The sequence below is a fragment of the Podarcis erhardii genome (genome assembly GCF_964252035.2).
Source record: "Podarcis erhardii genome assembly, chromosome: 10".
In the NCBI taxonomy this organism is placed as follows: domain Eukaryota; kingdom Metazoa; phylum Chordata; class Lepidosauria; order Squamata; family Lacertidae; genus Podarcis; species Podarcis erhardii.
This window is the reverse complement of record NC_138500.1, coordinates 14,415,784-14,443,301: the sequence shown is the minus strand read 5'-3', so window position 1 is coordinate 14,443,301 and position 27,518 is coordinate 14,415,784. Positions and strand designations below refer to the sequence as shown.

The 27,518-nt window shown below is 46.0% G+C and overlaps 1 protein-coding gene across 2 annotated transcripts in view; it reads left to right on the top strand.

Annotated features, from left to right (window-relative positions):
- Window positions 1–27,518, top strand: part of PDE3A (phosphodiesterase 3A) — a 262,280-nt gene that overhangs the window by 216,480 nt on the left and 18,282 nt on the right. For both annotated transcript variants that reach the window (XM_081879698.1, XM_081879697.1), the window contains 7 exons: window positions 14,111–14,371; window positions 14,966–15,120; window positions 16,632–16,747; window positions 18,514–18,733; window positions 21,252–21,337; window positions 22,672–22,841; window positions 26,921–27,058. In XM_081879698.1, coding sequence (XP_081735824.1) covers window positions 14,111–14,371; window positions 14,966–15,120; window positions 16,632–16,747; window positions 18,514–18,733; window positions 21,252–21,337; window positions 22,672–22,841; window positions 26,921–27,058 — 1,146 coding nt within the window. The remainder of the gene's footprint in view (window positions 1–14,110; window positions 14,372–14,965; window positions 15,121–16,631; window positions 16,748–18,513; window positions 18,734–21,251; window positions 21,338–22,671; window positions 22,842–26,920; window positions 27,059–27,518) is intronic.

The window sequence follows — 27,518 nt, the reverse complement described above, 5'->3', positions numbered from 1 at the left end:
AGTGTGGTACGCTGGTTTGACATCAACTGATAGGAAGTGCCTACAGAGGGTGATGAATACAGCACAAGATATTATGGGCTGTCCCGTGAATCCACTGGATGACATTGCAGAAGAACGTTGCCTCAGGAGAGTGAGGAAAATTCTCAGGGATGATTCACACCCTGGCCGGCACTTTCTTCATCTCCTGCCCTCAGGCAGAAGATATAGAAGCATGATTAGTCCCAGCAACAAGGTAAAGAACAGCTTCTATCTGTGGGCTGTTAGGCTGCTGAATGAAAAGATAAGAACAGGGCAACTGACTTTTGGGTTTGGTGGGTGTGCGTCAGTAAACGAGGGGAATTAAGACTAAGAGAGCTGAGTGGAGGGTGTTCGTGTAATCTCACTGTATACAGGTTGTACAAGTGACAATAAAGTATTTCGTCATCAGTGGGTCCATCAGTCAAAAGGCGGTTTTTGCACTGCTGTAGAGGGAAGTCAGGGTCAGGTGGGGCTTATCAACCTGGGAAGGTAGCCTGTCTAGGAAAACTCTGATCCTAAACCTCCACTGCCTTGCAGGATTTATCTTCAGGTGAAGTAAAGGCTAAGGAGTAAAACCTACACAAATCCAAACTGAAGACAGTTTGAGAGCATCTTGTGTGTCACCTTCCAGCAATTCCTGCAGCCAAGCTAGTGCCAAACATATTGCTCTGCTTTTCTTTGGATCACGGTAAAGCTAAAGGGACCCCTGACCGTTAGGTCCAGTCGCAGACAACTCTGGGGTTGTGGTGCTCATCTCGCTTTATTGGCCGAGGGAGCCGGCGTACAGCTTCCGGGTCATGTGGCCAGCATGACTAAGCTGCTTCTGGCGAACCAGAGCAGCGCATGGAAACGCGACAGTAGTGAGGCTGAAATCATCTAGGTAGCCATGCCAAAAAAACTTTGAGAGCCTTTTCCACTCAGTGCATAGAAAACACAGAGCCAAATGGACCAGTCTCTTCCTATGTCCTCCCACCTCCCAGTCCTCATGAGTGGCCTTCACCTCATTTACAACTGCCGCTTTGTGGGTAACTCTGGCAATTGCTCAACAAATACCAATTCCCTCAGCATGCCAGTAACCAAATCCTTTGTGTTGCGATAAATGTTTACAGATGGCTTGCCACAGACAGAGTTATCTTTTCTGTGCGTCACAAAAGCTCTATTGTTGACATTCTGTGACATCACAGCTACTCATCCAATGGCTGCAGAGGGAGTGTTGTCAAGTGGCAAGCAGGAGAAAGCCACGTTTTGAACCCCCCCCCCCGGCTTCTACACAGTGATTTAGTGCACCCAACAGAAGGTACAGAAATGTGAATGGATCCAGTTTTGGTCAAATGAGAGAAACCTAGGGTGATGGATTCTGCTTGCTGTATGTTAGCCCTATAGCGAGAGTTGGCCCTTGTGCTCTGGTGCCTAAATTTAATTTCACGGAGGAACAGCTACCCAAAAGCACCCTCACCCAAGACTCAGGGGCAGCAACGTGACAAAATGCAAGGATGTTCAAGGGAAAGAGAGAAGGGCGGGTGGGGAGAAACTAGGGCACAGGTTTCTTTTCAAGGAAAAATTCATTCCCTCAGGTTCACTGAGCTAATTTCACTTTGCCTGTGTTAGCCAGCGAAATTGCTGCGCAGATGAATTTCCCTCAGCCTGCAGAGAGCTTTTGTGATGAAGGCTCAGCACAGTTGTGGAGTAGCTGAATCGGAAGACCGAACGTGTGTGAAGCTGTCGCAGAGCAGGAATATTTGTGTGCTTGTGTGTTCCGTTTATACCCCACCTTTCCTCCAAGGAGCTCAAGGTGATGTAAATAGTTTTCCTTGCCATTTTATCCTAACCTGGGAGGCAGGTTAGGCTGAGAGACAGGGACTGACCCAAGGCCACCCAGTGAGCTACATGGCCAAGTGGGGATTTGAACCCTGGTCTCCCAGGTCAGACACTCAAGCCACTGCAGCACACTGGCTCATGTAGACTTATAGACCAATCTAGATCCCCTCCTGCCTTACAAATGTAACTCTCGCCCGCAGGGGACGGTGCGCCTGTTGTCTCCCATTCAGGCATCTTGGTGCAAAAGGCGATGCTGATGGACGATGCAATGTATCTTGTAGGTCATTCTTTATAATCTCCCGTCCAACCTGTCAAAATAAAAGCATCCTTTTTATAGCTGTCACTGCTGTTGAGCGATGGCCTCCGCTCTGGTCTTACCGCAACATCTCCTGTGCCAAGGGCTTTTGCGATTTGGGGCTGCAGTGGCAGCTTGTGGAGCGAAGAGGTTTGCAGCTCGCTTGTCAGGTCCTGGTGATAAAAAGGGGACTAACTGCAGAGAAACTTGGTCTTCATTCTCGGTTACATAGCAGGAGGTTAGGCAAACCGTCTCCTCCAGTCACAACTTTTTGCAGGCCATCTGTTCCTGGTTATTGCCACAGGGAATTCAGGCCCACACAAGTTTGCTCAAGGCCACTGGTGGAAAAAAGAGACATCTCTTTCAGGCAGGCAAAGTAGCTTTGGGGTCATTCCCAGCTCTCCTTGGTCCAGCTCAAATAGCCACCTGATGGAGAAGGACCATAGTTTAGTCCCGGTGGTTGTGCTTTGGGTGCAGAAGGTCTCTGGTTCCTTCATCAGCATCTCTAGGTGGGGTTGGGACTATTTTCCATTTGAAGGTAAGGAAAGTGTGCAATTCGCGGGTCCTGCTTGTGGGCTTCCTATGGTCACCTGGTTGGCCACTGTGAGAACCAGATGCTATAGTGGTTTGGTCCAGCATGACTCTTCTTATGTTAACCATAGCTTCCTACATGCCTTTGTGCTATAGAAGGATGCTTACATAGCAGATTTGCTCAAGGTGACTCATCCAGTGAGCCAAGGCAGAAAACAAAGAAATTAAAAAATAAAACAAACGAGCCCAGGGCCTCTGCCGATCCAGCCTGAGAGGAAAATTCCTCCATGCCTGCAACTAAGATGTTCTGTCAGACTCTGAGCATGCACAAAATCCATCTGCCTAACCGTGAATTCCCAATGGAAACCAACATCCTGTCTTAAGCCTTTAGATTTTGTGCATTCAGGATGCATCAGTGTTGATATGTAGGGCGAGGAGTTCTTTTTAACCTAGTTAAATTTCTGACCTAAAAAAAAGGATAGAATCAATGGCAACATTTGGAATTCAGTGCCTCATCTCGAGTCTTTCCCTTTGCCGCAGTTAAATATTAAGATTTTTGTGACACTCCGGGTGACCTTTGGAGTGTGGAATCTGCAGACACGGTTATTTGCCTTGCCTTCTGTGCAATCTTAAATTACCAGGACTCCCAGGGCAGAGTGCTCCCCGCTTCCTGCCCCTCACCTGGTGCCCATTCCAGGTGCTAAGCCCAAAGCAAAGCATTGCCGCTTGCGAGAGGGGCCCTGGACCTATGAAACACTGACGTCAAGCATTTTCCTTCGGCTGAGGAGGCAGATAATCCCACTTGCTGGTCGCAGGGTCCTGCAGCCTGTCAGGTTTGACCACCCAGCCCTAAAAACAATGACCCTCTTTCTGTAACCGCCATTATGGGAAAAGCAAGATCTTGCAGCTGGGAGCTTTAAATGGGAAAAGTTGCACCATAGACTCTTGACCGTTTGTCTTTTGGGAGAAATGGAGGAAGAAGAAGAAGAAGAGAGTCTTTATGTTTTGTTTATTGGTCAACCTGCTTGTGTTGCTGTTCTAATACAGGGTACGTATCAGATTAGCTCTGCTGTTTATTATGAAATGCTTTATTTTCTAGCAGAGGATCCTTTTAGCAATTCATGGAGATCCTGCCATGCAGTTGATCCTATAATCCAAGAATGGGCAGCCTTTTTCATGCTGAGGGCCACCTTCTCTCATGGACAACCGTTTGTGGGCCACATGCCATTAGCAGGCATGGGCACTTGTAAAAGTGGATGGATCAATAAATGCACTTTTTACCTTCCTACGGTAGGCTAGTTTCCACACAAGCCTCTCTGTCCTCCATCCAAGCAAGGAAGAGGCTTTGCCAGGGTTCAAGGAAACATTCTCATCAGGAGAAAGGAAGTATGATGGTCTAGAGCAGGGCCAGAGAGGGGTGTGTTACTCCAGAAAAAGTTGCAGTGCTCATAGAATGCCAGGGGGCAGATAGATCGATTTGGAGGACCACATTCGCCCCTCAGGCCTGTAGTTCCCTGCCATTGTTTTAAACATACTGATTGTGTTTCTTTGCTATGTAAGAGTGTGGGAAGTACTCATAAAGGGAAGAGAAGCATAAAATACAGGTCCTACATCAAAAGGGAGTGGCTGTCTGACCCAGTTCTTGTCAAATATGGAGGAGGGGATGGGGATGGAGATGTTAGAATTCCTGCTCCATGATTGCAGTCATGAGATTGTTTTCTTTCACATGACAGTGTATGTTTTGAATCCACAAAATGGGAAGTGACAGAGACAGGATGTTTGTGTTACTGTGTTCCGTGAAGTGGGACTATTATTGTCCTTTGTTCTTCTCTTTGCTGTCTGATGCTAGAGAGAGAGGGAGCCATGTTGCAGTGCTCTGTGTGTGTTTATATGTAAATAAAGTAGATTAGCCAAAATGCTGAGCTTCTGAGGTCTGTTACGCAAGCTGTGAAGACTCTGCGGATCCCTAAGTGTGCCGGTGTCTGTTGGCATTGGTCGCTGTGATGTTTGGGCTGAAGAAAGCTTTTGAAGCTCCCGAACGAAAGACCAGGAGGGAGGGAACATGTCAGTAGGGCATGTGTCTCTGCCAGGTCCTACTCGAGTGTAGGATGAGTTCCTGACAGGAGATAGGCAAAAGTAAGGTAAAGGCAGCCTATCAGAGCTCATATGCCAGAGACCCCATTATTGCTCATAATAGTGAGCATTCCTGACTGGAAAGTTTTTGTGGGGGACAGGCAGATGGTGGGAGCTGCCATTCAGTACCATATTGAAGAGCTGTCCAATAGTGAAACAGAATATTCCGTGGAAGTTGGTGGACTCTCCTGCATTGGAAGTTTTCAAGCAGAGGTTGGACGGCCATTTGTCATTTATGATCTAGTTGAGATTTCTGCATCGCAGGGGGTTGGACTAGATGACCCTCAGGGTCCCTTCCAATTCTATGATTCTCTGGTCCATTTGACTTAAGAGTCTTCCTTGTTAGGAGGTTTAACTCAACGCAAGTTTGATTCAGGAACAACCAAGAGGAAAAGTGGCTGCAGAAGTTGTCACTCATGGGCTTTTCTTCATTTTTAATTATTTACTTACTCCTGATACGTGTTTATAAGTGGGTTTGTGTTGAGCTAGACAGAACAGAGGTGTGACTTGGTACAGTTCCCAGTGTTGTCACTTCCGTTCACGGCTGGGGTGTGTGTGAGTGCGAGAGAGGAAAGACTTGCGAACAAGAGTTGGTTGGGTATATTAGGATGGGCCAGCAATGTTTAGACCAGGGTCAACAGAAAGACTTGTTCAAGCACATCTGGCTGGCTGATTGCAACATCTGTTCGTACCACCAAAAACACGATGTCCTTCAGTTACCCATGTATATATCATAGCACATGGTTGTGCAACGAGGGAGCGAATTCCAGAGCTAGGGGGTCCCGCCAATCGCTTCCACCCCTTCTCCTTCTCTCTTTCCTTTCCACTGGAACAGAATGTCAAGTTCACATAAGGTGCACTTGCAAACACCACAAATGTATGGTTGCAAGCAAGAAACGGTGCAGGTGCAAGTAATTCGTTCATCTTTGAGCAGCAAGGTTTATTTTCCCATTGATTTTCGTGGCCGTAGAAACCTTCATGCTTTTTTGTACAGCATCCTTTCCGCCAGTTCGTAGTTCATGAACATACAAACTCTCCTGCATAGGCCACCTGGTCCAGCGTTGGCTTTTCTTCAGTGACCAAGCAGATGGTCCTGGAATTATGAACAGTCTTATTTCGTCCTGTTTCAGTTTCCCCAGTGTTCAGTCATAGCTCCTGTCTCTCCCATCAATAACAACAACAACACAACAAATTTTATTAATGATAACATTATTATTTTAAAATTGTTGTTGTTGTTGTTGTTGTTAAAATAAATTGTTTTATTAATAACAAAATTTTATTAATAATAAAATCACCCTCTACCCATAGATCTCAGGGTGGTTCACAACATAAAATCACAATATTACAAAAATAAACAAAATACATACCGTATTTTTCGCTCCATATGACACACCTGACCATAAGACGCACCTAGTTTTTAGAGGAGGAAAACAAGAAAAAAAAATATTCTGAACGAAACAGTGGGTGTATGATCTTTGTGGTTCATGCTGTGGCCACAGACATGTGATTTGACAGTGAGTTTGGGGTAGCCCAATGCAAAAATCCTGAGAATCCATGTGGATCCGTGCTTTGTAACCACATTTTTGCACCATTGCGGCCCCATGAAACAGTGGATGCATGTGTTTTTTGTGCAGGCTGTAGCCATGGACATGCTATGTGATCTGATGGTGAATTTGGGGTGACCCAATGCAAAAATCCTGAGGATCCATGTGGATCCGTGCTTTGTAACCACATTTTTGCACCATTGCGGCCCCATGAAACAGTGGATGCATGTGTTTTTTGTGCAGGCTGTAGCCATGGACATGCTATGTGATCTGATGGTGAATTTGGGGTGACCCAGTGCAAAAATCCTGAGGATCCGTGCTTTGTAACCACGTTTTTGCACCATTGCGGCCCCACGAAAGAGTAATAAAAACAAAAAGACAACCCAGGAATCCCTCCTTCCGCAGCACATTTTAAAAGGGCATGCATCAGATGTGAATCTTAAAAGACTAACAGATTTACAAACCTGTGCTCTCACTCTCAAGTAACTGGTGGTTAATTTTCAGAAAGAGTGAACTGGAAATGAGTTTTTAATTATTATTTTTTAAAAAACTTTTAAAAATATCTCCCCCCACACACTTTCTGTCCAGCAAACAACTTAGCAATGAAAGAGAGGTTTTACTGGAACTTGTAATATTGTGTTCAAGTGCTCCATCTGGTGGTTCCCATTGTGAAAGGCATTGCAAAGGAATTTATTCTGCCTTTTCCACTGACCCGTTTTTCTTAATTATCCTTCTAAACCATGTGTCAAAAACACCAGCCATCACTTCATTAGCCAATTTGGGCATTTTAACATTTACTCTGTGAGAGAGATGAGTCAAAGTTTTCTCAAACCTTTACTAAATAAAGTCATTCTTTCTTGCTTTTGTATCTTTGCAGAGAAAAGCCTCTCCACACTCTTCTTTTTCTTATTCTTCATGCAAAACAAAGGGCTTGTTTATCCAATTTCAAAGCTTGCATTTGTTTTGGGATGTTGTTGCTGTTATTGTTGTTGTTATTATTATTATTATTATTATTATTATTATTATTATTATTATTATCATTATTATTTTGCTTGTGCTGTTCAGCAATGCCAGGGCATCTGAGATGCCTGAAGACATTCCTGGGAGAGAGAAAATGAGACTCTTGAGAATTCTCTCTCTTCAGTAAATAACGAAAGTGATTATAATCGTGTTTCTTTAGTGCCCCTATTAATATTGCCGCTTGTAAATAGTGCCACTTGGGTTAAGTTGGCTGGGGCCCGCTGCAAAATCTAAGACATTTTTGAAGATTTATTTTGTTCTCCGTCTTTCATAAGGGACTGGTCCTAGCTCAGTAGAACATCCCAGGCAGCGGTGGCACATCCCGTTTTGCAGCTTGAGGCGAAACAGAAAGTACCGCCCTGATATTGCTGCACCGGCCTCTGGCGCTGCTTCTTCACCAACCTGAGGCCACTGTTTCACCCTGCCTTATGGGTGGGCCAGGCCTGGTCCCAGGCTCAATTATCTCCAGGTAGGGCTGGGCTTAAGACCCCTGTCTGAAACGGGTCACGGGTGGCGCTGTGGGTTAAACCACAGAGCCTAGGCTTGCCAATCAGAAGGTCGGCGGTTTGAATCCCTGCGACGGGGTGAGCTCCCGTTGCTCGGTCCCAGCTCCTGCCCACCTAGCAGTTTGAAAGCACATCAAAGTGCAAGTAGATAAATAGGTACCACTCCGGCAGGAAGGTAAATGGCATTTCCGTGCGCTGCTCTGATTCGCCAGAAGCGGCTTAGTCATGCTGGCCAGATGACCCGGAAGCTGTATGCTGGCTCCCTCGCCCAATAAAGTGAGATGAGCACCGCAACCCCAGAGTCAGTCACGACTAGACCTAATGGTCAGGGGTCCCTTTACCTTTACCTTTTACTGAAACCCTCGAGAGTCAGTCAGTATAGATAACACTGAGAGAGAAGGACCAGTGGTTTCAGTCGGTAGAAGGCAGATCCTCGGGTTCCCAAGTTACCGTACTTTTCCGTGTATAAGACAAGGGTTTTTTACTCTAAAAAATAATGTTCAAAATCGGGGGCTGTCTTATAAACAGATAGTGCAGAATGGGGACGGGCGATTGGTTGCAACCACAAGCAGTAGCTTGTCTTTCTTTCTTTTCTTTTCTTTTTTTTTTTGAGTTTTATTTATTTATTAATGTTCTTATGTTACATCGGTAAACATTATCATATTACATCACAAGGCTTATTATAATATAATTTTCAGCATGTATACAAAGTTTATATACAAAGTTTATATACCTAAAGAAAAGAAACAAGGACAAAAAACTATTCCAAAATCATATATGTACCAACACTTTGGACTTCCTGTCTATCCCGTTGTATATTCCTTATTTACAAATGAATGTACTTTTATTATTGTATATTTCTTTTACATTTTATCTAATACATTCCTATATCAATATGTACCCTTGGTCTTATTTCTCAGTTTCTCTTCAACGTCAGTCGAATGCTAGCATAGATAATGAACCTTTACTGTATTTTTGAACATATATCTTATATCTATCGCACTTTTCCATAAATTCTTGTTTTGAATTGCCTCTCAGGCTATTTGTCAACTGCGCCATTTCAGCAAATTCTTGTAGCTTGTTATGCCAATCCGTTATTGTCGGGACTTCTTCTTCCTTCCACCCTTTTGCCACCAAAGTCCAAGCTGTCCATATGAAAATAGAGGAGCTTGTCAGCGGTGATAGGGTGGGTGATTGGTGGCTGTGGCAAGGGCTGCTGTGGATTGGCTACCACTGTGGCAATTGTTTGTGTGATTGCCAGCTGCTGGTGGCGAGCAGACAGATGGTTTGTGGCTTCTGTGACATGTGTGATTGACAGTGTTTGTCAGTCTGGTCAGTGATTTTTGGCAAACCCCCCCCCAAAAGCTCAACAACAACTCTGGGCCATCTCCCCCCCCCCTTTTCTTAAATTGGAGCCCCCAAAAACAGGGGACGTCTTATACATGGGGGGGTGTTATGCATGGAAAAATATGGTAAATGGTGTTAGATGAATACAGTGGTGCCTCGCAAGACGAAATTAATCCGTTCTGCGAGTCTCTTCGTCTAGCGGTTTTTTCGTCTTGCGAAGCAAGCCCATTGACGGCTTAGCAGATCAGCTGATAAGCGGCTTAGCGGCTTAGAAAAAGGGGGGGAAAGGGGGAAAAAACTGCAGGAACCCGCAAGACATTTTCGTCTTGCGAAGCAAGCCCATAGGGAAATTCGTTTTGCGAAGCGCCTCCAAAACGGAAAACCCTTTCATCTAGAGGGTTTTCCGTCTTGCGAGGCATTCGTCTTGCGGGGCACCACTGTATTGTAGTGATGGGATCTCTGAAATGGAAATGTAACATGTTAAAATTCTGCCCCAGGATAGAGTTTCTTATGTACCTTCCCCCACCCAATCAACACCTCCCATGTCCTTTCCATCACCCTGCCCCATGCTAGCAAATGTCTTTCGGGTTTTCTGTTAGTCAGCGGGGCAACTGTGTCTCGATCAGCAGCCCCCTCTTCCATCTCATCTAGGCTAACATTTGCTAGGCAGCCCAATTCAAATTTAGAACAAGCATAAGTTGCCATTATTTCTCTCTTGTCTTTTTCTTTACCATCCCCGCTTGACCGTTTCAAGTTATCAATTTATAACCATCTGAATTTTTACAAATTGAACGGGCTGTGAAGAAGACCAAGGCCAGGTTCTCAAAGAGGGAATCATTCTAAATTCAGTGCATAATTTAAAGCAGGCATCCCTAACCTCTGCCCTCCAGACGTTTTTTGGGACTACAATTCCCATCACCCCTGACCACTGGTCCTGTTAGCTAGGGATGATGGGAGCTGTAGTCCCAAAACATCTGGAGGGCCGAGTTTGGGGATGCCTGATTTAAAGCAATCTTGAGTCCCATTATGGATATACAATCCCTTCTGTCCTCTACATTGCAATAAAAGTGAAACAAGATTACACACACACACACACACACACACACACACACACACACACACACGTCCTCTACATTGTAATAAAAGTGAAACAAGATTATACACACACACACACACACACACGTGTGTGTGTGTGTGTGTGTGTGTGTGTGTGTGTGTGTGTGACTGATTCTTTTATCTTATGCACTGCCCCCTCCTTCCCTCTCTGATGCCAAATATTAAGGAAGGTTGAATGGCAACTGCATTTTCTGCTACACAGGAAATTCCTAACCCTTGACAATCTCTTCGTCTCATCTCAAAATGGGACAAGGCTTGAGATCGTGAGACTGGAAACGTTATGATTTGTTGCTGTTGTCCAAAAATAACCAGAACATAAAAATCCAATGTGGAGTCCAAATTATCCCAAAATCCACATTAAGGCCAAATCTTTATTTGGCCAACCAAAATGTAAAAAGAAAAGAAAGAAAGAAAAGAAAATCATTTGCAAGCTTTTGAGTTTCTTCAGAATTATTAATCTGACTAGATGATAAGCAATGCAAAATAAAAATAAAATGGGGGGGGGCTATTGTCTGCATTGTAAGAGTCTTACTGCGCAATCATGTTGTACAGTGTCTTCCCAGAAGTACACAATATTGAATTCAATGGGGCTTACTTCAAGCTAAATTGTGTTAGGCTTGCCCTGTTAAGATGGAGGGTGAGAGGAGGCAGCAGACATTCAGATGAGGCTGTGTTAGGTTCTGTGTAAATATCAGATCTCTTGGAAAGCAAAATAAAAATAAAAATGGGGAAATGATGTAGCATCTGCTTCACATGTAGAAGGTCCTGGGTTCATTCCTTGGCATCTACAAGCAGAGCAGGGAGAGACCCCCTGTCCATCAATGTAGACAATAAGCAAGATGGATCAATGGACCAGTGGCCTAACTCCATCTTTAAGCGTAACACACAGGTTCCTTTGCAGATAGAGGGAAAGTAAATCATTGCATAGTCCTTTTATTAGCAAAGGTGGGTGGCGCTGTGGTGTAAAACACTGAGCTTTGGGCTTGCCGATCGGAAGATCGCGGTTCGAATCCCCACAACAGGGTGAGCTCCCATTGCTCAGTCCCAGCTCCTGCCAACCTAGCAGTTTGAAAGCACACCAAAGTGCAAGTAGATAAATAGGTACCGCTCCGGCGGGAAGGCAAACGGCGTTTCCATGCGCTGCTCTGGTATCTCCAGAAGCGGCTTAGTCATGCTGGCCACATGACCCGGAAAAACTGTCTACGGACAAACATCGGCTCCCTTGGCCAGTAAAGCGAGCTGAACGCCGCAACCGCAGAGTCGTTCGCGACTGGACTGAACTGTCAGCGGTCCTTTACCTTTACCTTAAAAATTAATTTTAAGTGAAATGTCAGTTGAAGCCAAAATTGGGTACCTTTACAGATCAGTTGGAGGGAATGTTCTCTCTGAGAAGTCCCATCCCATCGTCATATCCCCAGGAAGTCGAGGTGGGGAAAATTGTTCCAACAGTAAGGCGTGATTGATTGATTGCAGTCTTATTAGTGAAACTTCTCCCGATCTTTGGAACACAGAATTTCAAAGAGCCAAAGTTCTGATGGCAGAATCCTGATGCAGACATGACTGTTAACCCTGGTTAGCACTCTCTATGGTTTGTTGCCTTGACCCTGGTTAAGTGTCAGGGACTAGAGGTCAGATGCCTCTTTTGTCAGGTAATGGTGTAGTGGTTAAGAGCGGTAGTCTCGTAATCTGGGGAACCGGGTTCGTGTCTCCGCTCCTCCACATGCAGCTGCTGGGTGACCTTGGGCCAGTCACACTTCTTTGAAGTCTCTCTGCCCCACTCACCCCACAGAGTGTTTGTTGTGGGGGAGGAAGGGAAAGGAGAATGTTAGCTGCTTTGAGACTCCTTAAAGGGAGTGAAAGGCGGGATATCAAATCCAAACTCTTAAACTTAAACCACACCTGAAGGAGAAGATCGTGCACTGCTAAGAGGTTCTTATGAGGTAAATACTATACCAATTTTCAAAAACTAAACAAACACCTAAATAGTTTCCAAACGGTACAGCTAGGTCAGCTTGACATGAGCTACAGAGATGGCACGCAAACTCTTCCTTGGGCAAAGCTACAGATCATCCTTATAAGGTCTCCAAAGTCAACAGCCTTTCTTTGCCTTTTGCAGAAGAGCCCCCATCCTTCTGAGAAACGTGTCAAACAAGTATATGGAGCATGTTTTTCATCCCTGCTTAATCTTGGGGATAGAAATCCCTACGGAGACTTGTCTGCAAATTCTAAAATAACCTGTTATTTCCACCGAAGCTGCCGGCATGTGCTGCTCAAGGCTTTTTGGAAATTAAAAGAGTCGGGAAACAGGGGGAGGAGAGAAAGGAGCTGTGTTTACTTTTAATTTTGTTTTAAGACACTTGGCCAGAGAGTTCATGATGTGACTTGGAAACTATATCGAATCATGATTTATGGTCGGGCTGTTATTTTATAAAGGGCAAAGACAAGCCAGGCACAGCTGCCTGCCTGTTCCTCGGTTTGCACCCTGCATGCCAATAACCTGCAGTCTATCTTAACCCTTTTCATTGTTTCTTTTCTCTGTGTGTTTGTTTGTGTGTGCACCCGTGTGTGTGCATGCATGCGGCCTGTGGCTTGCCAGAGAGTTTGACTGATAGGACATGTAGAATGACCAGGGTCTCCTTGTCTGCTTGGTGAACTTGTTTCATGTTAGGAAAAGGTTGCAAGCCCTCCAATCAAATGAATCGACCAATTTTGGCTAAAGCTACTGTGGGTTCTGCCAAGGTGGAAGGAAAACAGCTTCCTGCAGCTCTACGGTAACATCCTTTGGACGTGCAGAGAAAAATAGAGTTGGAAGGGACCCTGAGGATCATTTAGTCCAAGCCCCTGCAAATATGTGGCTGTCCTGTGCAGGGATCGAACCTGCAACCTTGGTGTTATCAGCACCACACTCTAATCAACTCTTGGATTATACTGGCAAATCTGGGGCAAGCGACAATATATGACTGCATTTGCACTGCCGGATCCACATAACCTGCAGCTTATGAAGCTGCCCCTGTACAAAGGACCAAGCTAGATGTCACGTCAGATGTGTCTTGACCCTGGAGAACACACCAAGGAGATGATAAAGTATATCATGATAAAGTAGAGCAGTGTGTGTACATGCATGGGGGACTCTGGTCATTAAATTTCCTTCTTCCATCCCTACCTCACCTGTAGCATTCAGCTGACTGCACAACTTGTGTCCTTCTCATCACCCAAAGAGCTTCCCCTGCCCAATCCATATCAATGGTGGGGAACCTTGCTCTATGATGGGCAGGAGTCAAGTTGCACGTTTTGCAAAGCATACAGGTAAACATAGCACCAGGAGAAATGACTCTTGTGCCGAGTTTCTGCATGTATGAAAGCAATAAGGAGGGCTATTGTCTATTTGTTGGTACACCCCCTTCAGTTACTAAACATTTGGTATGTCTGCATCAGGAAAAGAAGTGTTTGTCATCTTTGTTTATCTGCGAAACACACACACACACACACAGCTTCTGCAAATCCTGTGAATTGCATTGGCAAGGTATACATTTCCTCTTTCAGTGGTATATGAGAGTGTTGAGATATGGAATATTTATTTTAAGAATGTATGCAGCACATCCTTTCCCAAAAATGGATTTCTGGGCATTGTACATAACAAATTTTAAATCTCCAGCACAGTATTGAATATGGCATAAATGAGGGCAAACTTTGCAGTGCAGAGATCACCTTGCTTTGGGTTCTGATTTAGCCATTTCCTGACTTTCTTTTTTGCTGAAGCTTCTCTCTTTCTCTACTTCCAGTCTTCGGGCACCAGTATTACAGTTGACATTGCAGTCATGGGAGAGGCTCACGGACTTATTACAGACCTCCTGGCAGATCCTTCCTTACCACCAAATGTCTGCACCTCCCTTCGGGCAGTGAGCAACCTGCTCAACACACAGCTAACCTTCCAAGCCATCCACAAACCGAGGATCAACCCTTTGGCATCTTTCAATGAGAACTACACCTGTTCTGACTCAGAGGAATGCTCAGAGAAGGGAGAAAAGCTGACTATTCCCAAGGTGAGCATCCCTCTTTCAGGTTGTGGGAAATGTTGGTTCTTCTTTTCCTCGGGTGTTAATTCTGTGACTGTAAGAAAATACTTTCTGTGTGAAATAGATGCTTCAGGGTGCAGCATGCACAGTCCCCTCACCTTTTATACTCATGACAACCCTGTGAGATATATAGGCTGAAAGACAAGGGCTGGCCCAAAGTCATCCAATAACCTTGTTATTTGCAGCTGAGTCAGAATTTGAACCCAGGTTTCACTAATATAAGTCCAACACTCAAACCACTACTCCACAAGGGCTCACGTTCAAGCCCAAGGCCACCCCGAGTGCTGTTGACTATCAGTCAGTAGTGTAATGGGAAATTCAGATGTTCAAGGTCCCTTTGTAATAGTCACAGCCACTCAACCCCCTTCTAAGTTTATACTGTAATCTCGCAATTATACAAGCTACAAGAAGAAGCTAACAGGCTACTCATTTAAAAATAATTCTTTCCCTCTCCTCCCCACCCCATTCACAATGTTTTCTTTGCAAACTGACTGCCAGTAACTGCTGGCGATCATGGACGAAATACTACCCAGTTGAAAAGTCTTCCTGTCTTATCCTTAGCGCTTCCGGAAAAGTCTGCCCCCAGGTCTTTTGCGACGAGTGTCGTCCACTTGGACAACAACCACATCTGCAACTGGTTTGCCCACTTTGGAGCCAGCTCCAGTGAGAAGAGACCGCAGTGCTAGCATCAAACTTCATGATACTTCATCATCCGGGTGAGGAAATAATTGTGTGTAGGGGGGTGGTTCAATGACAAAAAGTCCTGTGATTCTCTGTAGCATCTGAGAACCTTATGAGGGTTGACTTCTTCCTGGAAACAGTAGAAGTTTTGGATTGGATTATGACTCATCTTTTGATGGTGCAATCACAAAGACTAAGACCACCGTTCTCATAGATCTCCTGCTCTGGGATCATGCCAAGGTCCCACAGAGATTCCCAATTGGACTTGAAGGAGATTATCAACAGGGCAGAAACTAACTAAAAGCATATTCTGCAGGACCTTGGACAAAAACTAACTAGCTCAGATGTTGCTCCAGTAAAGGTGAAAAGTTGAGTCAAGTCCTCAAGTGCTGCTGCAATTCCTTTTTCCATCCCTGGCCTTGTCTCCCAGATAATCATAAAGGAGGGAATTATTCAGATGACTGACGACAGTGAGAAAGTGAAACATGAAAATAAAAAGGGTGGTAAAAACCATTGGATAATCTCTCATGGATAATTTCATAAAATTGAAAAATCTTAACCAATTAAATGAGCATTCAGTTATCACACTTTAAATTGATTCATCCATCAAATGCTGCTTTATAAGTGTCAGATCTGATTGAAAAGGATATCTTTAGCCTGTAGTTGAGGGATTAATTATGCTTTTTCGGCATATAATGAAAAGGAACAGATGCTATTCTCAGATTGGGAATGGAAATCCTTTTCTGCAAAAAAAAGTTTAACCAATCACCTCTAAAATTCTTCACTCCCACGCATACGTCTAAGTAGTGCTCTCACGCTTTTAAAACATTGAGTCCCAGCCATTGCCTTGACCCATTCCACAATTGGGAGGCGATATCAGATAGCTGGAGAAGGAGTGAGAGAGCTGGAGAAGAGCAACGGGTTGCTAATCCAGTTGGGCCAGAAGTGCATGATCCACAACTTGCAGGGGTTAATATCTATGACAGCAGCAGAGGAGCAAGAACACCAGGCACAGAGGCATAATATCAGGGATAGGTTGGAGGCAAGAGTGTATTTCTCAGTGTTTTAAATTGGACATTCATTGTCAGACAAGGGGCATTAGCCAGCTGCATTTGGTATCCATAGGTACACCTGTTCATCTAGTCTTCCTCCTTTGAACATTATGGAGAACGTATGCAATCATCTGGGGAAGCAACTGTGGAATTTCCCCTGCCACTCCCCACCCCTGAAAAGTAGTTTACCTTGGTCAGAGATAGCACTGGTCTCGGGTTCTTTCACAAAACAACATCATGAATTATATGGCCATGGGATAGCTATGATAGACTCCCAAGTCAAACATCTTGGCCTGCACTTATAATGGGTGCAATAGAATTGTGATGGTGAAATGTCTCACTGGTCCTGCTTTGGGGTTGGCCATTGTGAGATGCTGATGGGCTAGGCAGGGCTGTTCCTGGAGATGGCGAGCCCCACTCTGTCCTAACACCTCTGGTCCAAGCAGAAACAGCTGGTTATAACCCCTTGGTTGATCTCTGCTCTCTTTTCACAGCTCCGACGCATGGAACAATTCCCTCCTGATGAACCTCACCAAAAGCAGGTCGTTCTCCGCCTCCTATGCAATGTCTGCTGCAAACCATCTGAATTCCAAGCGGCCAAGTCGGCAAGGTTGGTTAGCTCTTGGGCATACAGATGTGCTGTGAGGTTATGGGTTAGGGATGTTCTCTTAAGTGTGCTGTGTTTAAACTCACTCAGTGGGGAACAGCCAAGATTGTGTTTCTTACCTAGCTGCGCTAAATTTGCACAGACTGCGCTTTGAATTGAGCCACAGGTGGAAGACCAGGAGTATTGGCTGTGATTGCTGACTTACTCCCCTGCAAGCTGAGTGGCAAAGAGCTCTTTCACATCCTATGTTAAGGACCGTAGCTTGTTGGTAGAGCATCTGCTTTCCATGCAGAAGGTTCCAGGTTCTATCTCTGACATCTCCAGAGTAGGGCTGGGAATGCCCCCTGCCTGAAACCATGGGAAGCTGCTGCCAGTCAGTGTAGACAATTCTGAACCAGATGGACCCAATGGTCTGGCTTCCTATGGTCCCCAGCATGAACTGCAAGAGGGGATTAGCAGAGACCTTCCATTCTTTTGCATCTCAGGAGCAATGCAGCAGACACGCCTCTCTCTGCATTTTTGTTTTAAATTTAAGACCACCAAAGGAAGCCTCTAGATTTCATCAGAGCAGCAGCAGGCCAGGAAGAAGGGAGGGAAGAGCAGGAAAAAAAACCTTTCTCTCCAGTACATTTGTGTGTTTAAAAAACCAGCAATACCTTTTGGAAATGCAGCCACAGGAGAGTGATTTTGATCTGAAAAATAAGCTGCCCCCGGCTTGTCAAATTTGAGAGGGGAGCTCCCCCTGAAGATTCAAAACAAGTTTTTAAAATGTTTTGCACACTAGTTTGTTACCTTTAGATCTCGCCCTTTTCCAAAGAAGCCCAAGACAACCACACGTAGTTCACTTTGAGAGTGGCAGATTTGGGGCTCTCAGATTTCAGCGGCGCCCTGTGCTATGTGAAAATTTGGCAGCACCCTGAAACTGCCGCTGACTCTGTCTCCCCCCTGCTCCATGAATGTGTGTGTTGGGTCCCTAAGCATGCCAGCTAATGCAATTCCCATTTTGAGCTCATCCTACTAGCATATGGAGTATTTAAAGCAGTAACTAGAACTTCTTCCCTGTCCTGGCTACCGTCTTGTGCATTGTAAGAACTTCCAATGAAATCTCTGTCAGAGAAGCTTTGGTCTGCCTAAAGCAAGTGGCACCTGGGAGAGACCAGGGTTAAAATCCCTGCTCAGCCATGAAGATCATGGGGTGACCTAGGGCCAGTCACAGTCTCTCAGCCTTACCTACTTCACAGAAGTTCCTTTACCTTTTAGGGAGCGGGTGGCCCTGTGGTTTAAACCACTGAGCCTCTTGGGCTTGCTGATCAGAAGGTTGGCGGTTCAAATCTGTGCGATGGGGTTCCTCTGTCCCAGCTTCTGCCAACCTAGCAATTCGAAAGCATGCCAGTGCAAGTAGATAGATAGGTACCACTGCAGCAGGAAGGTAAACGGTGTTTCCGGGAGTTCTGGTTTCTGTCATGGTGTTCCGTTGTGCCAGAAGCGGTTTAGTCATACTGGCTACATGACCCGGAAAGCTGTCTGTGGACAAACGCCGGCTCTCTCGGCCTGAAAGCGAGATGAGCGCCACAACCCCAGAGTCACCTTTGACTGGACTTAACCGTCCAGGGGTCCTTTACCTTTCGCCTTTTATAACTCAGAGTTGCTGTGAGGATAAAATGGGGAGGAGGAGCACCAACCTTGCTTGAGCTCCTTGGAGGAAAGATAGAATATAAATGCTTTAAATGCACACCCCTTTATTTTTTTGTCATTCTTCCTCCTATTAGGTATCCCGCCAAATATTTCGCCTCTTACCTCCCCAAGCCATTCGCCCATCCATGGCACTCCAGCCAGCAGCCCCATCAGCAAGACCTCCAGCGAACAATTCCCTGAGTCGACGGTCACTGCCACTAAGCAAACGCTGAAGCCCCATAGGGTCTTGGGTTGCACCCAGAGCGCCCCTAACCTTTCGGAGCCTGTCGTGGCCACGCCTGTCATTTGCAGCAGGTAAGATGCTTCTCTGACACTTGTTGGAACTGTCTTTCATTTCCCTCTCCCCATCCTTGTCCTCAAGGCTCTGTTCCGCACAACGCAATCGTATTATCCATAACCCAGTATGTGTGTGTTTTGGTGGAGTGGGAGAACCGCAGCTGGGATAACTTTGCCCGTTTCCACCGTACCAAAGGGGACCGTGGCTCAGCTTGCGTGCGCAAGGTCCTGGGGTTCCTGGATTGTCCCCCTAAAGTATTTGAAGAGTTGAGCTAAGGCTCTACGCGTTGTTTCGGCTCACTCCAGCTGCATCAGGTCTCTCGGACAATATCAAGTCCCTTTGGCCGTCGCCAGGCGGTCTTGCCTTTCTGTTGCGTCCTATATTTTGACTTCTTGGAACTAGATCCATGGCAACATCCAAAAAAGAAAACAAAGGGTTCCAAGAAACAGGCTGTTTTGGTCTTGCTTAAAAGCTCAGTGGCAATAGGTTGTGTTTTCTTAATGCTATTATGTAACACTCCTAATTGTGTCCAGGTTTGAGTTTTCGCTTTTTAAAAATTGCACTTTTAAAAAAGTTGAGTGGCATTACAGCAGGCTCATTTGTCGCTGCGTACTCCGGTCTCTCTCCATTGTGTTATTCTGGTGGGAAAGAAAGTCAGAAGGGTGATATTTTAAGCCATGCCAAGCAGCCAGCATACATGAGTTTATATTATCTTGACTGCAACAGCATTGTCTAGTTTAAAATATCAACAATTCTCACATATTATATGCATAATAATAATTTATTATTTATACCCCGCCCATCTGGCTGGGTTTCCCCAGCCACTCTGGGCGGCTTCCAATCGAGTGTTAAGAACAATACAGCATTAAATATTAAAAACTTCCCTAAACAGGGCTGCCTTCAGATGTCTTTTAAAGATAGGATAGCTGCTTATTTCCTTCACATCTGGTGGGAGGGCGTTCCACAGTGTGGGCGCCACTACCAAGAAGGCCCTCTGCCTGGTTCCCGGTAACCTCACTTCTCGCAATGAGGGAACCACCAGAAGGCCCTTGGCACTGGACCTCAGTGTCTTGGCTGAACAATGGGGGTGGAGATGCTCCTTCAGGTATACTGGACCGAGGCTGTTTAGGGCTTTAAAGGTCAGCACCAACACTTTGAATTGAATTATATGTTTGAGAACATAAAAATATCTTGCTGGGTCCCATCTAGTCCAGCATCCTGTTCTCAGAGTGGCCAACCAGATGCCTGTGGGGAACTGGCAAGCGTAAGAGCTCTTTCCCTTCCTGTGGTTTCCAGCATCTGGGATTTGGAAACATTATTGCCTCCAGCTGTAGATGCAGAGCATAGCCATTGTGGCTAGTAGCCATTGATAGTCCTCTCCTCGGCGAATCTGTCCAATCTATTTTTAAAGATAGATGGCCACCTGTCATGGATGATGCTTGAGTTGAGATTCCTGCATTGCAAGGGGGGTTGGACTAGATGGCCCTTGGGGTCCCTTCCAGCTCTACAATTCCATGAGTCCATGAAGACCGTCTAAGGCCATAGCAATCACTGCCTCCTGTGGGAGTGCGTTCCATAGTTTTAACCCTGTGCTGTATGGTGAAGTGCTTTCTTTTAGCTGCCCTGAATCTCCCACTCTTCAGCTGCATTGGATACAGTTAAACCTCGGTTCCCGAACGCCTCCATTTTGGAAAGCCCAGAAGTAACTGCTTTGGTTTTCAAACAATTTTCAGAAGCCAAACAGCTTCTGAGCCACTTTTTTCATTTTTCCCCATTGGCTTTGCAACCAGCCCATTGATCCTAAGTTTTCAAACTTTTCAGAAGCCAAACAGTCTTCTGGAATGGATTAAGTTTGAAAACCAAGGTTCCACTGTATAACATTATGCACATACAGTGGTACCTCGGGTTAATTTGTTCCGGAGGTCCATACTTAACCTGAAACTGTTCTTAACCTGAAGCACCACTTTAGCTAATGGGGCCTCCTTCTGCTGCCGCACCGCCGGAGCACAATTTCTTTTCTCATCCTGAAGCAAAGTTCTTAACCTGAAGCACTATTTCTGGGTTAGCAGAGGCTGTAACCTGAAGCGTATGTAACCTGAGGTACCACTGTATATAATCCAGGTTTCCTAAAGGAACTAGCGCAGAAAAAGATAACCTACAACAATTTATGTAACGGTATTAAAATAAATATTCATTAATATTTGTAGTTATGCTATAGAAATATAGTTCTGCATGGGACCTTATTTGTGTTATACAATTTTTTTGCTCATAATTATTTGGGCTTTAAAAAAAAATGCACAAGCAGCTCAGACATAAATGGGTGCTCAGTGCAGGAGTTTGATGCAGGTGAACGTCAATAGACTGGTTTCCTTGTATGAATCCGCTTAAAACAGATTCCTCTTCCATTCCTATTTCACGCACCCAGCTCTCTGCATACAGGGCACAGTCCTTTGTGAGCTGTGTGAAGCAGGCAACTGCTATGTATTTTCACCCCTCTAGTTTTACACAATGTCTGTCCTTTGACCTGTGCTCTAGCTGCGGCAGACCGTATAACCCAGCAGAACCCAGCGAAGGATCTCTGAGCAGACGGGAAGGCGGAACGCACACCCTGAACAGAACAGGTGGGCAAGTTGGGTCTGAAGTTAAGAGGGAAAAAGAATCACTAAAATTGACAATTTATTGCCACTGCGGTTTGTTTTTATCCAAGCATTTGCCACTTGCATTTCAAGACCCCTTATGTTGAATAATAACACCTGGACAGAATATATTAGGTTAGTGGGCAAATTTAGGCCACAACTGTATTGGTTACAGAATGTGAGTGGTATTGGCTTAGGCATTGGAATGGAACCAACTATATCTGACTCCTGCCCACCATGCAGGTAGTCTCATAAGGATCAACTACCAATAGGGGGAGCCCTGTTGATGTACATCAACTAGAGCTCCCCCAGGGTCCCTAGTGGGGTCATGGCGTGGCCCTGGCCTATACCCGGGTTTCGGACAGGACCCACACCCCTGGATCCCTTTAACGGAATACCCTTAAAATGGAGGGGCAAGTGATGGCCACACCTTGCCTCCCCCAGACCAGGTTTTACCAATGCCCAACCGCCACTCCAGCCAAAGGCTCGCCGCACACACAGCATATGTGTGTTTTGTGTGTATACACACACACACACACACACACACACACAAATATATACAGTGGATGCTCAGGTTGTGAACGTGATTTGTGTGGGATGCACGTTCGCAACCCACAGCGTTCGCAGCCCACATCTGCGCATGCACAGGTTGTGATTCGGCGCTTCTGCCCATGCGCAAAGCACAATTTAGTGCTTCTACGCATGCGCAAACACCAAAACCCGGACATAACCTGTTCCACTACTTCCAGGTTTCAGCGGTCCCTAACCCCAAAAAACACAACCGTGTAACCCGAGGTATGACTGTGTGTGTGTGTGTGTGTGTGTGTATATATATATATATATATATATATATATATATGCGCAAATATTAGTAAAACAAATTAGAGTGGGTCTCATTCATATATGTAGATAGTAATTTTAAATTGCTGTAACTTCTCCTCGGCCCTTATCCCAGAACTACAATTCCCAGAGTTTTTTGTATTTTTTAAAAAAACATTCCCTTTTCCTAGGCCACTCTGGGAATTGTAGCTGTGTGAGGGAAATAGAGATCTCCTAATAATTCTCTGCACCCTTAACAAACTACACTTCCCAGGATTCTCTGGGGGAAGCCACAGCTGTTTAAAGTGGCCCGGTGCAGCTCTAAATGCATGGTATAGGAGGAGCCCCTGTCTGTCTCTCTGCCCTGAGCGAATTTGGAGATTGGCAGAGTGAGCCACACAGCAGCGTAGGAAGCAGCTTTTGACAGCTCAGAGGAGCTGTTTCCGTTACCAGCTTGATCCCTGACAGCAACTAACAGGCAGCTGGGCTTGCATTTTCAGAGGACCCAGCACAAGCCACCTCCGACTATGAAACAAACAACAGCGACAGCAGCGACATCTTGCAGAATGACGACGAGACGGAGTGCTCCAAGGGACGGGAGCGCGTGGGGTCCATCTGCAGGACGTATGCACCAGAAACGATCATACTGCATACTCTGTTGCCGCCTGAGGTATCTCATTCACTTTTCTGCCTGTGTGTTTCTAGCATGCCTGCTGCGGGGCGGGGGGGGGGGGGGGGAGAGGAGGCACTGCCGCAAGGTTTGCAAAAGTAAATAAATAATAATTTCCCATTTGGATCACATTTCTGTGGCTGAGCCACACTGAAGGTTTCGCACTCAATCCATAACATCTCTGCTTAAGGTGTGGAGTGTGGGGCCACAGGCACAGGAGACAGACTCAGCCATCAAGACTCCCCCCAGGCCACAAGCCTCAGTGACCCTTTGAACTGCGATGACGCCTCTTGGTCATCTGGTTGAAGGACAGCCACTTCTAGGTTTAACGTGGCTGGAATGTAGCTTTTGCTATACAGTGGTACCTCGGGTTGAGTACTTAATTTGTTCTGGAGGTCCATTCTTACCCTGAAACTATTTTTCACCTGAAGCACCACTTTAGCTAATGGGGCCTCCTGCTGCTGCCGCGCCACCGGAGCATGATTTCTGTTCTTATCCTGAAGCAAAGTTCTTAACCTGAAGCACTATTTCTGGGTTAGCAGAGTGTGTAACCTGAAGCGTATGTAACCCGAGGTACAACTGTACAAAGCTGGGAGTCTGTTGCTCCGCCTACTTTCTCCTCTGGCCCCGCCCACTGCTGCCCTGTCCCCCTAAAAAAGTTGCCCATGAGGGAATGTGGCCCTTAGGCTGAGAAAGGCCCCACACAATCCTCGTTCAAGAGAAGCTCGGGCAGCAGGTGTCCTCTGAGAACCATTACCTGTCAGAGTTAAAGGTAAAGGTAAAGGACCCCTGGACAGATAAATCCAGCCAAAGGCGTCTATGGGGTTGTGGCGCTCATCTCGCTTTTAGGCCAAGGGAGCCGGCATTTGTCCACAGACAGCTTTCCAGGTCATGTGGTCAGCATAGCTAAACCACTTCTGGCGCAGCGGAACACTGTGATGGAAACCAGAGTGCATGGAAACACCGTTTACCTTCCCGCCACAGCGGTATCTATTTATCTACTTGCATTGGTGTGCTTTCGAACTGCTAGGTTGGCAGGAGCTGGGACAGAGCAACAAGAGCTCACACCTTTGTGGGGATTAAAACCGCCGACCTTCTGATTGGCAAGCCCCAAATGAATCAGTGGCCTGAACCAACTGGTATATATTTTCAGGGCTGGTCCGGGTACTTTCTTGTCAATGTTTCTGCCAATCCGCACTCGCAACTGCCTCATTGGGAAGAGCTGCTGTGATTGCTAGGCCTGCACACTTTTGGTTTCTTTGAATAAGGAGTTAACTTCACAGATACCAAATGCTTCATTACTTACCCCTGACTGCAGCTCCTGATAGAGTGGAAGAACTGTCAAGGGGGCCCATTCTCCCAATCTCAGCACCCAAAAGGGTCTGTAGGGAAGGAGGCAGTCTTTGGGGCCTGAGCCATTGAGGGCTTTAAACACTAACAGAAGCACCTTGAGTTGTGCCCCGAAACAGACTGGCAACCAATGCAGCTTGAAGCTCAACATTATTCCATGAGTGCTTATTATTTATTACTATCTTCCCCTATATTTCCAACATTCAAGCTGTGAGTGCCATTGCTTATTTTGCCCTATGCAAAAGAGGGTCGCGACAGCACACTCAAGGGAATCCAAAAGTTTGTAGATGTGCAAAAAAACCTTTAGGGTGGAGGAACGCTAAGCATGGGAGACTCCCTCCCCCGAAGAAAACCCAGTCGGTTAAAGACTGAATATGTTCAATGGCCATGGAATGCTGATTTTGTTAGGGTTGGTGGTAGGGAGATGGAAGACCATGGGGAAGAGGGGGAAAGGACTAGGAAGTCTGGAATCCTGTACAGAAACTCCCCACACTGCAATGTTCTGCTGCAAGCTGCCCCCACGGGTGTGTATAAACTCTTATTATCACCATCCCATATCTCGTTGTACTTAGCTAGAAAGAGTCAAACTACCCTCTAAAGAGATGAGAACTCCCATGCAGCTTTCTATTTTTGATGGCACAGATGAAGAACTCCAAAACAGCAAAATTCATTTAAAAAAAAAAAATTAAGTGAAAATCAAACGTATCGCGCAAACCAAGAAAAACATTAGGAGATGGAGAGCGAAATGGAGCAGGGCTGCTGTGAATGATTGTGCAACAAGGTGCAGATGTGGCCTAAATTAAGCTCTTAAATATCCACATTTGGCTCATAACTAATAGCCCCCCAGGGGGTGGTACAAAAGAGTCCAAGCTGAAGATTTGAAGAGAATTCCTCACTGCCAAGGGCCCACCCTCCAAGCCCTCCAAGCCAGTTTGAGTTCTTTTTTAAAAAGCAAATAACTTTCCCTCATCAGATGCTAGCTGGTAACTTTCACTTCCAGCTCAGTTAGCCCTGTAGACCAGGGCGGGGATCTGTTTGCAGAAAGCATAGAGTTGCAAGCATCTACACAAGAGTGGAAATATGTGCCCATCTAGATATTGCTGGACTACATCTCCCATCATCCTTGACTTTGGCCATGCTGGCTGTGACTGATGTCATGGACTGGTTCGGCACAGAGTTGCCCAGCAGGCACTATCTGGGAAGCACTGGCCGGAGAACCCCCCAAAGGAACAAGGCTCAGAGCCAGGGGATTGGTGGTGGGATGACAGTGAGTGGTCAGAGGGAGACGACTGGGAGGAGGGGGTGTCGGAAACAGAAGCAGTAACAGGGTTTAGTGAGAAAGGAGAGTCTGTGGCAGATAGAAGTTTAGAAGCAGGAGAGGAGAGAAGCCAAGAGGCAGGGATGGGTAAGGGTGGTGAAAAGTCACTGGGGTCTCCCCCTTCTGCTGCACCAAGCTCCCCTTCAGCCCTGGTCTCCCAGGACCAGGAAAGGCGTGAAGTGGGAGAAGCAAAGGCAAGCATACCAGCATAGTCTCAGATTGCTTGGGAAGGACCTTGAAGAGGAGCGGACTTAGGCAGCTGTGGGAAGCAAAGGACTTTAGTCTCTGCAAGACCTACCAAAGAGAGTTGCTGTGGTCGTTAGGCCTGACATTGCTGTGCAGATTGTTTTTCTAATAAGCAGTTAACTTGTGTGATTTACTGCGGGCTCGTTTCTGACAGCTGATGGGAGCTGGAGCCAAGCAGCTTGTGGAAGGCTACAGGCTTCCTCACCTGAAAATCTCACTAAGTTGTGGAAAAACTCTTCCCCTCCAGGGAATATGTTGGTGAAGCAAACTTTGACCCCAACCTATGTGGGTCAACTTTGACAAGTGGGCAGGGCTGTCCAGCTATCAAGTCAGCCGACTCCATCATAAGGAACCTGGGCTGCATCAATAGGAGTATAGCATCTAGATCAAGGGAAGTAATAGTGCCACTGTATTCTGCTCTGGTCAGACCTCACCTGGAGTACTGTGTCCAGTTCTGGGCACCACAGTTCAAGAAGGACACTGACAAACTGGAACGTGTCCAGAGGAGGACAACCAAAATGGTCAAAGGCCTGGAAATGATGCCTTATGAAGAACGGCTAAGGGAGCTGGGCATGTTTAGCCTGGAGAAGAGGAGGTTAAGGGGTGATATGATAGCCATGTTCAAATATATAAAAGGATGTCACATAGAGGAGGGAGAAAGGTTGTTTTCTGCTGCTCCAGAGAAGCGGACACGGAGCAATGGTTCCAAACTACAAGAAAAAAGATTCCACCTAAACATTAGGAAGAACTTCCTGACAGTAAGAGCTGTTCGACAGTGGAATTTGCTGCCAAGGAGTGTGGTGGAGTCTCCTTCTTTGGAGGTCTTTAAGCAGAGGCTTGACAACCATATGTCAGGAGTGCTCTGATGGTGTTTCCTGCTTGGCAGGGGGTTGGACTCGATGGCCCTTGTGGTCTCTTCCAACTCTATGATTCTATGATTCTAACCTGCCCACCTGCCAAAGTTTGCCCCTGTGGCGATGGGTGGATAAAGTTCTGGTCCGCCAGGTCAAAAAGTGCCCCCCCCCCCCGCTTGATCCCAGCCAACCTGGGGTTGATATGTGTCAGTAATAATGGCACAGTGTGTATATTTAGAGAGGGGCTTAGTAACCCATGTGTTTTGCAATGTTTAGGTAACCTTCAGCGCATGTGTTGTTTCTTGATACAGGACAAGCCTATTCTTGCCCCAGAGCCTCTAATAATGGACAATTTGGACCCTCTTATGGATCAGCTAAACAATTGGAATTTCCCAATCTTCGATTTGGTAGAGAAGATAGGCAGGAAATGTGGTCGGATCCTCAGTCAGGTAAGAAAATGTGCACTGAAGACTTGGGTTGGGGCCTCACCTTGGGTAAAGTGTGTTCTTGGTTAGGGGGAAGTACAAGAACTTTGATCCACATCTCTTTACATGCACAGAGCTCCCATACACACAACAAAGTCACCTGCTTGAGTTTAGGGAATTCTTGTTGCTTAAAGAGAATTAGGTCCCACCGTACCAAGTTGAAATCCTGAAAGGGGAGCACAAATGTCTTTATAACTATGGTTGCTATTTAGGAAGAGTAGTGGGGGTAATTCCCCTCTCCTTTATTGCAAACCACATGATATTATTTCTTGCACTGCATCTATTTTCTGACCAATTTGCAGACCCTGCCCCATGGAAGGAAACCCATGTCCCTTCAAATGTTGCTGGACTGCAACTCCTGTCATCCCAGAATACTCCTGATGCCGGCTGGGTCTCATGGGAGTTGGCATTCAGGGATATCTGG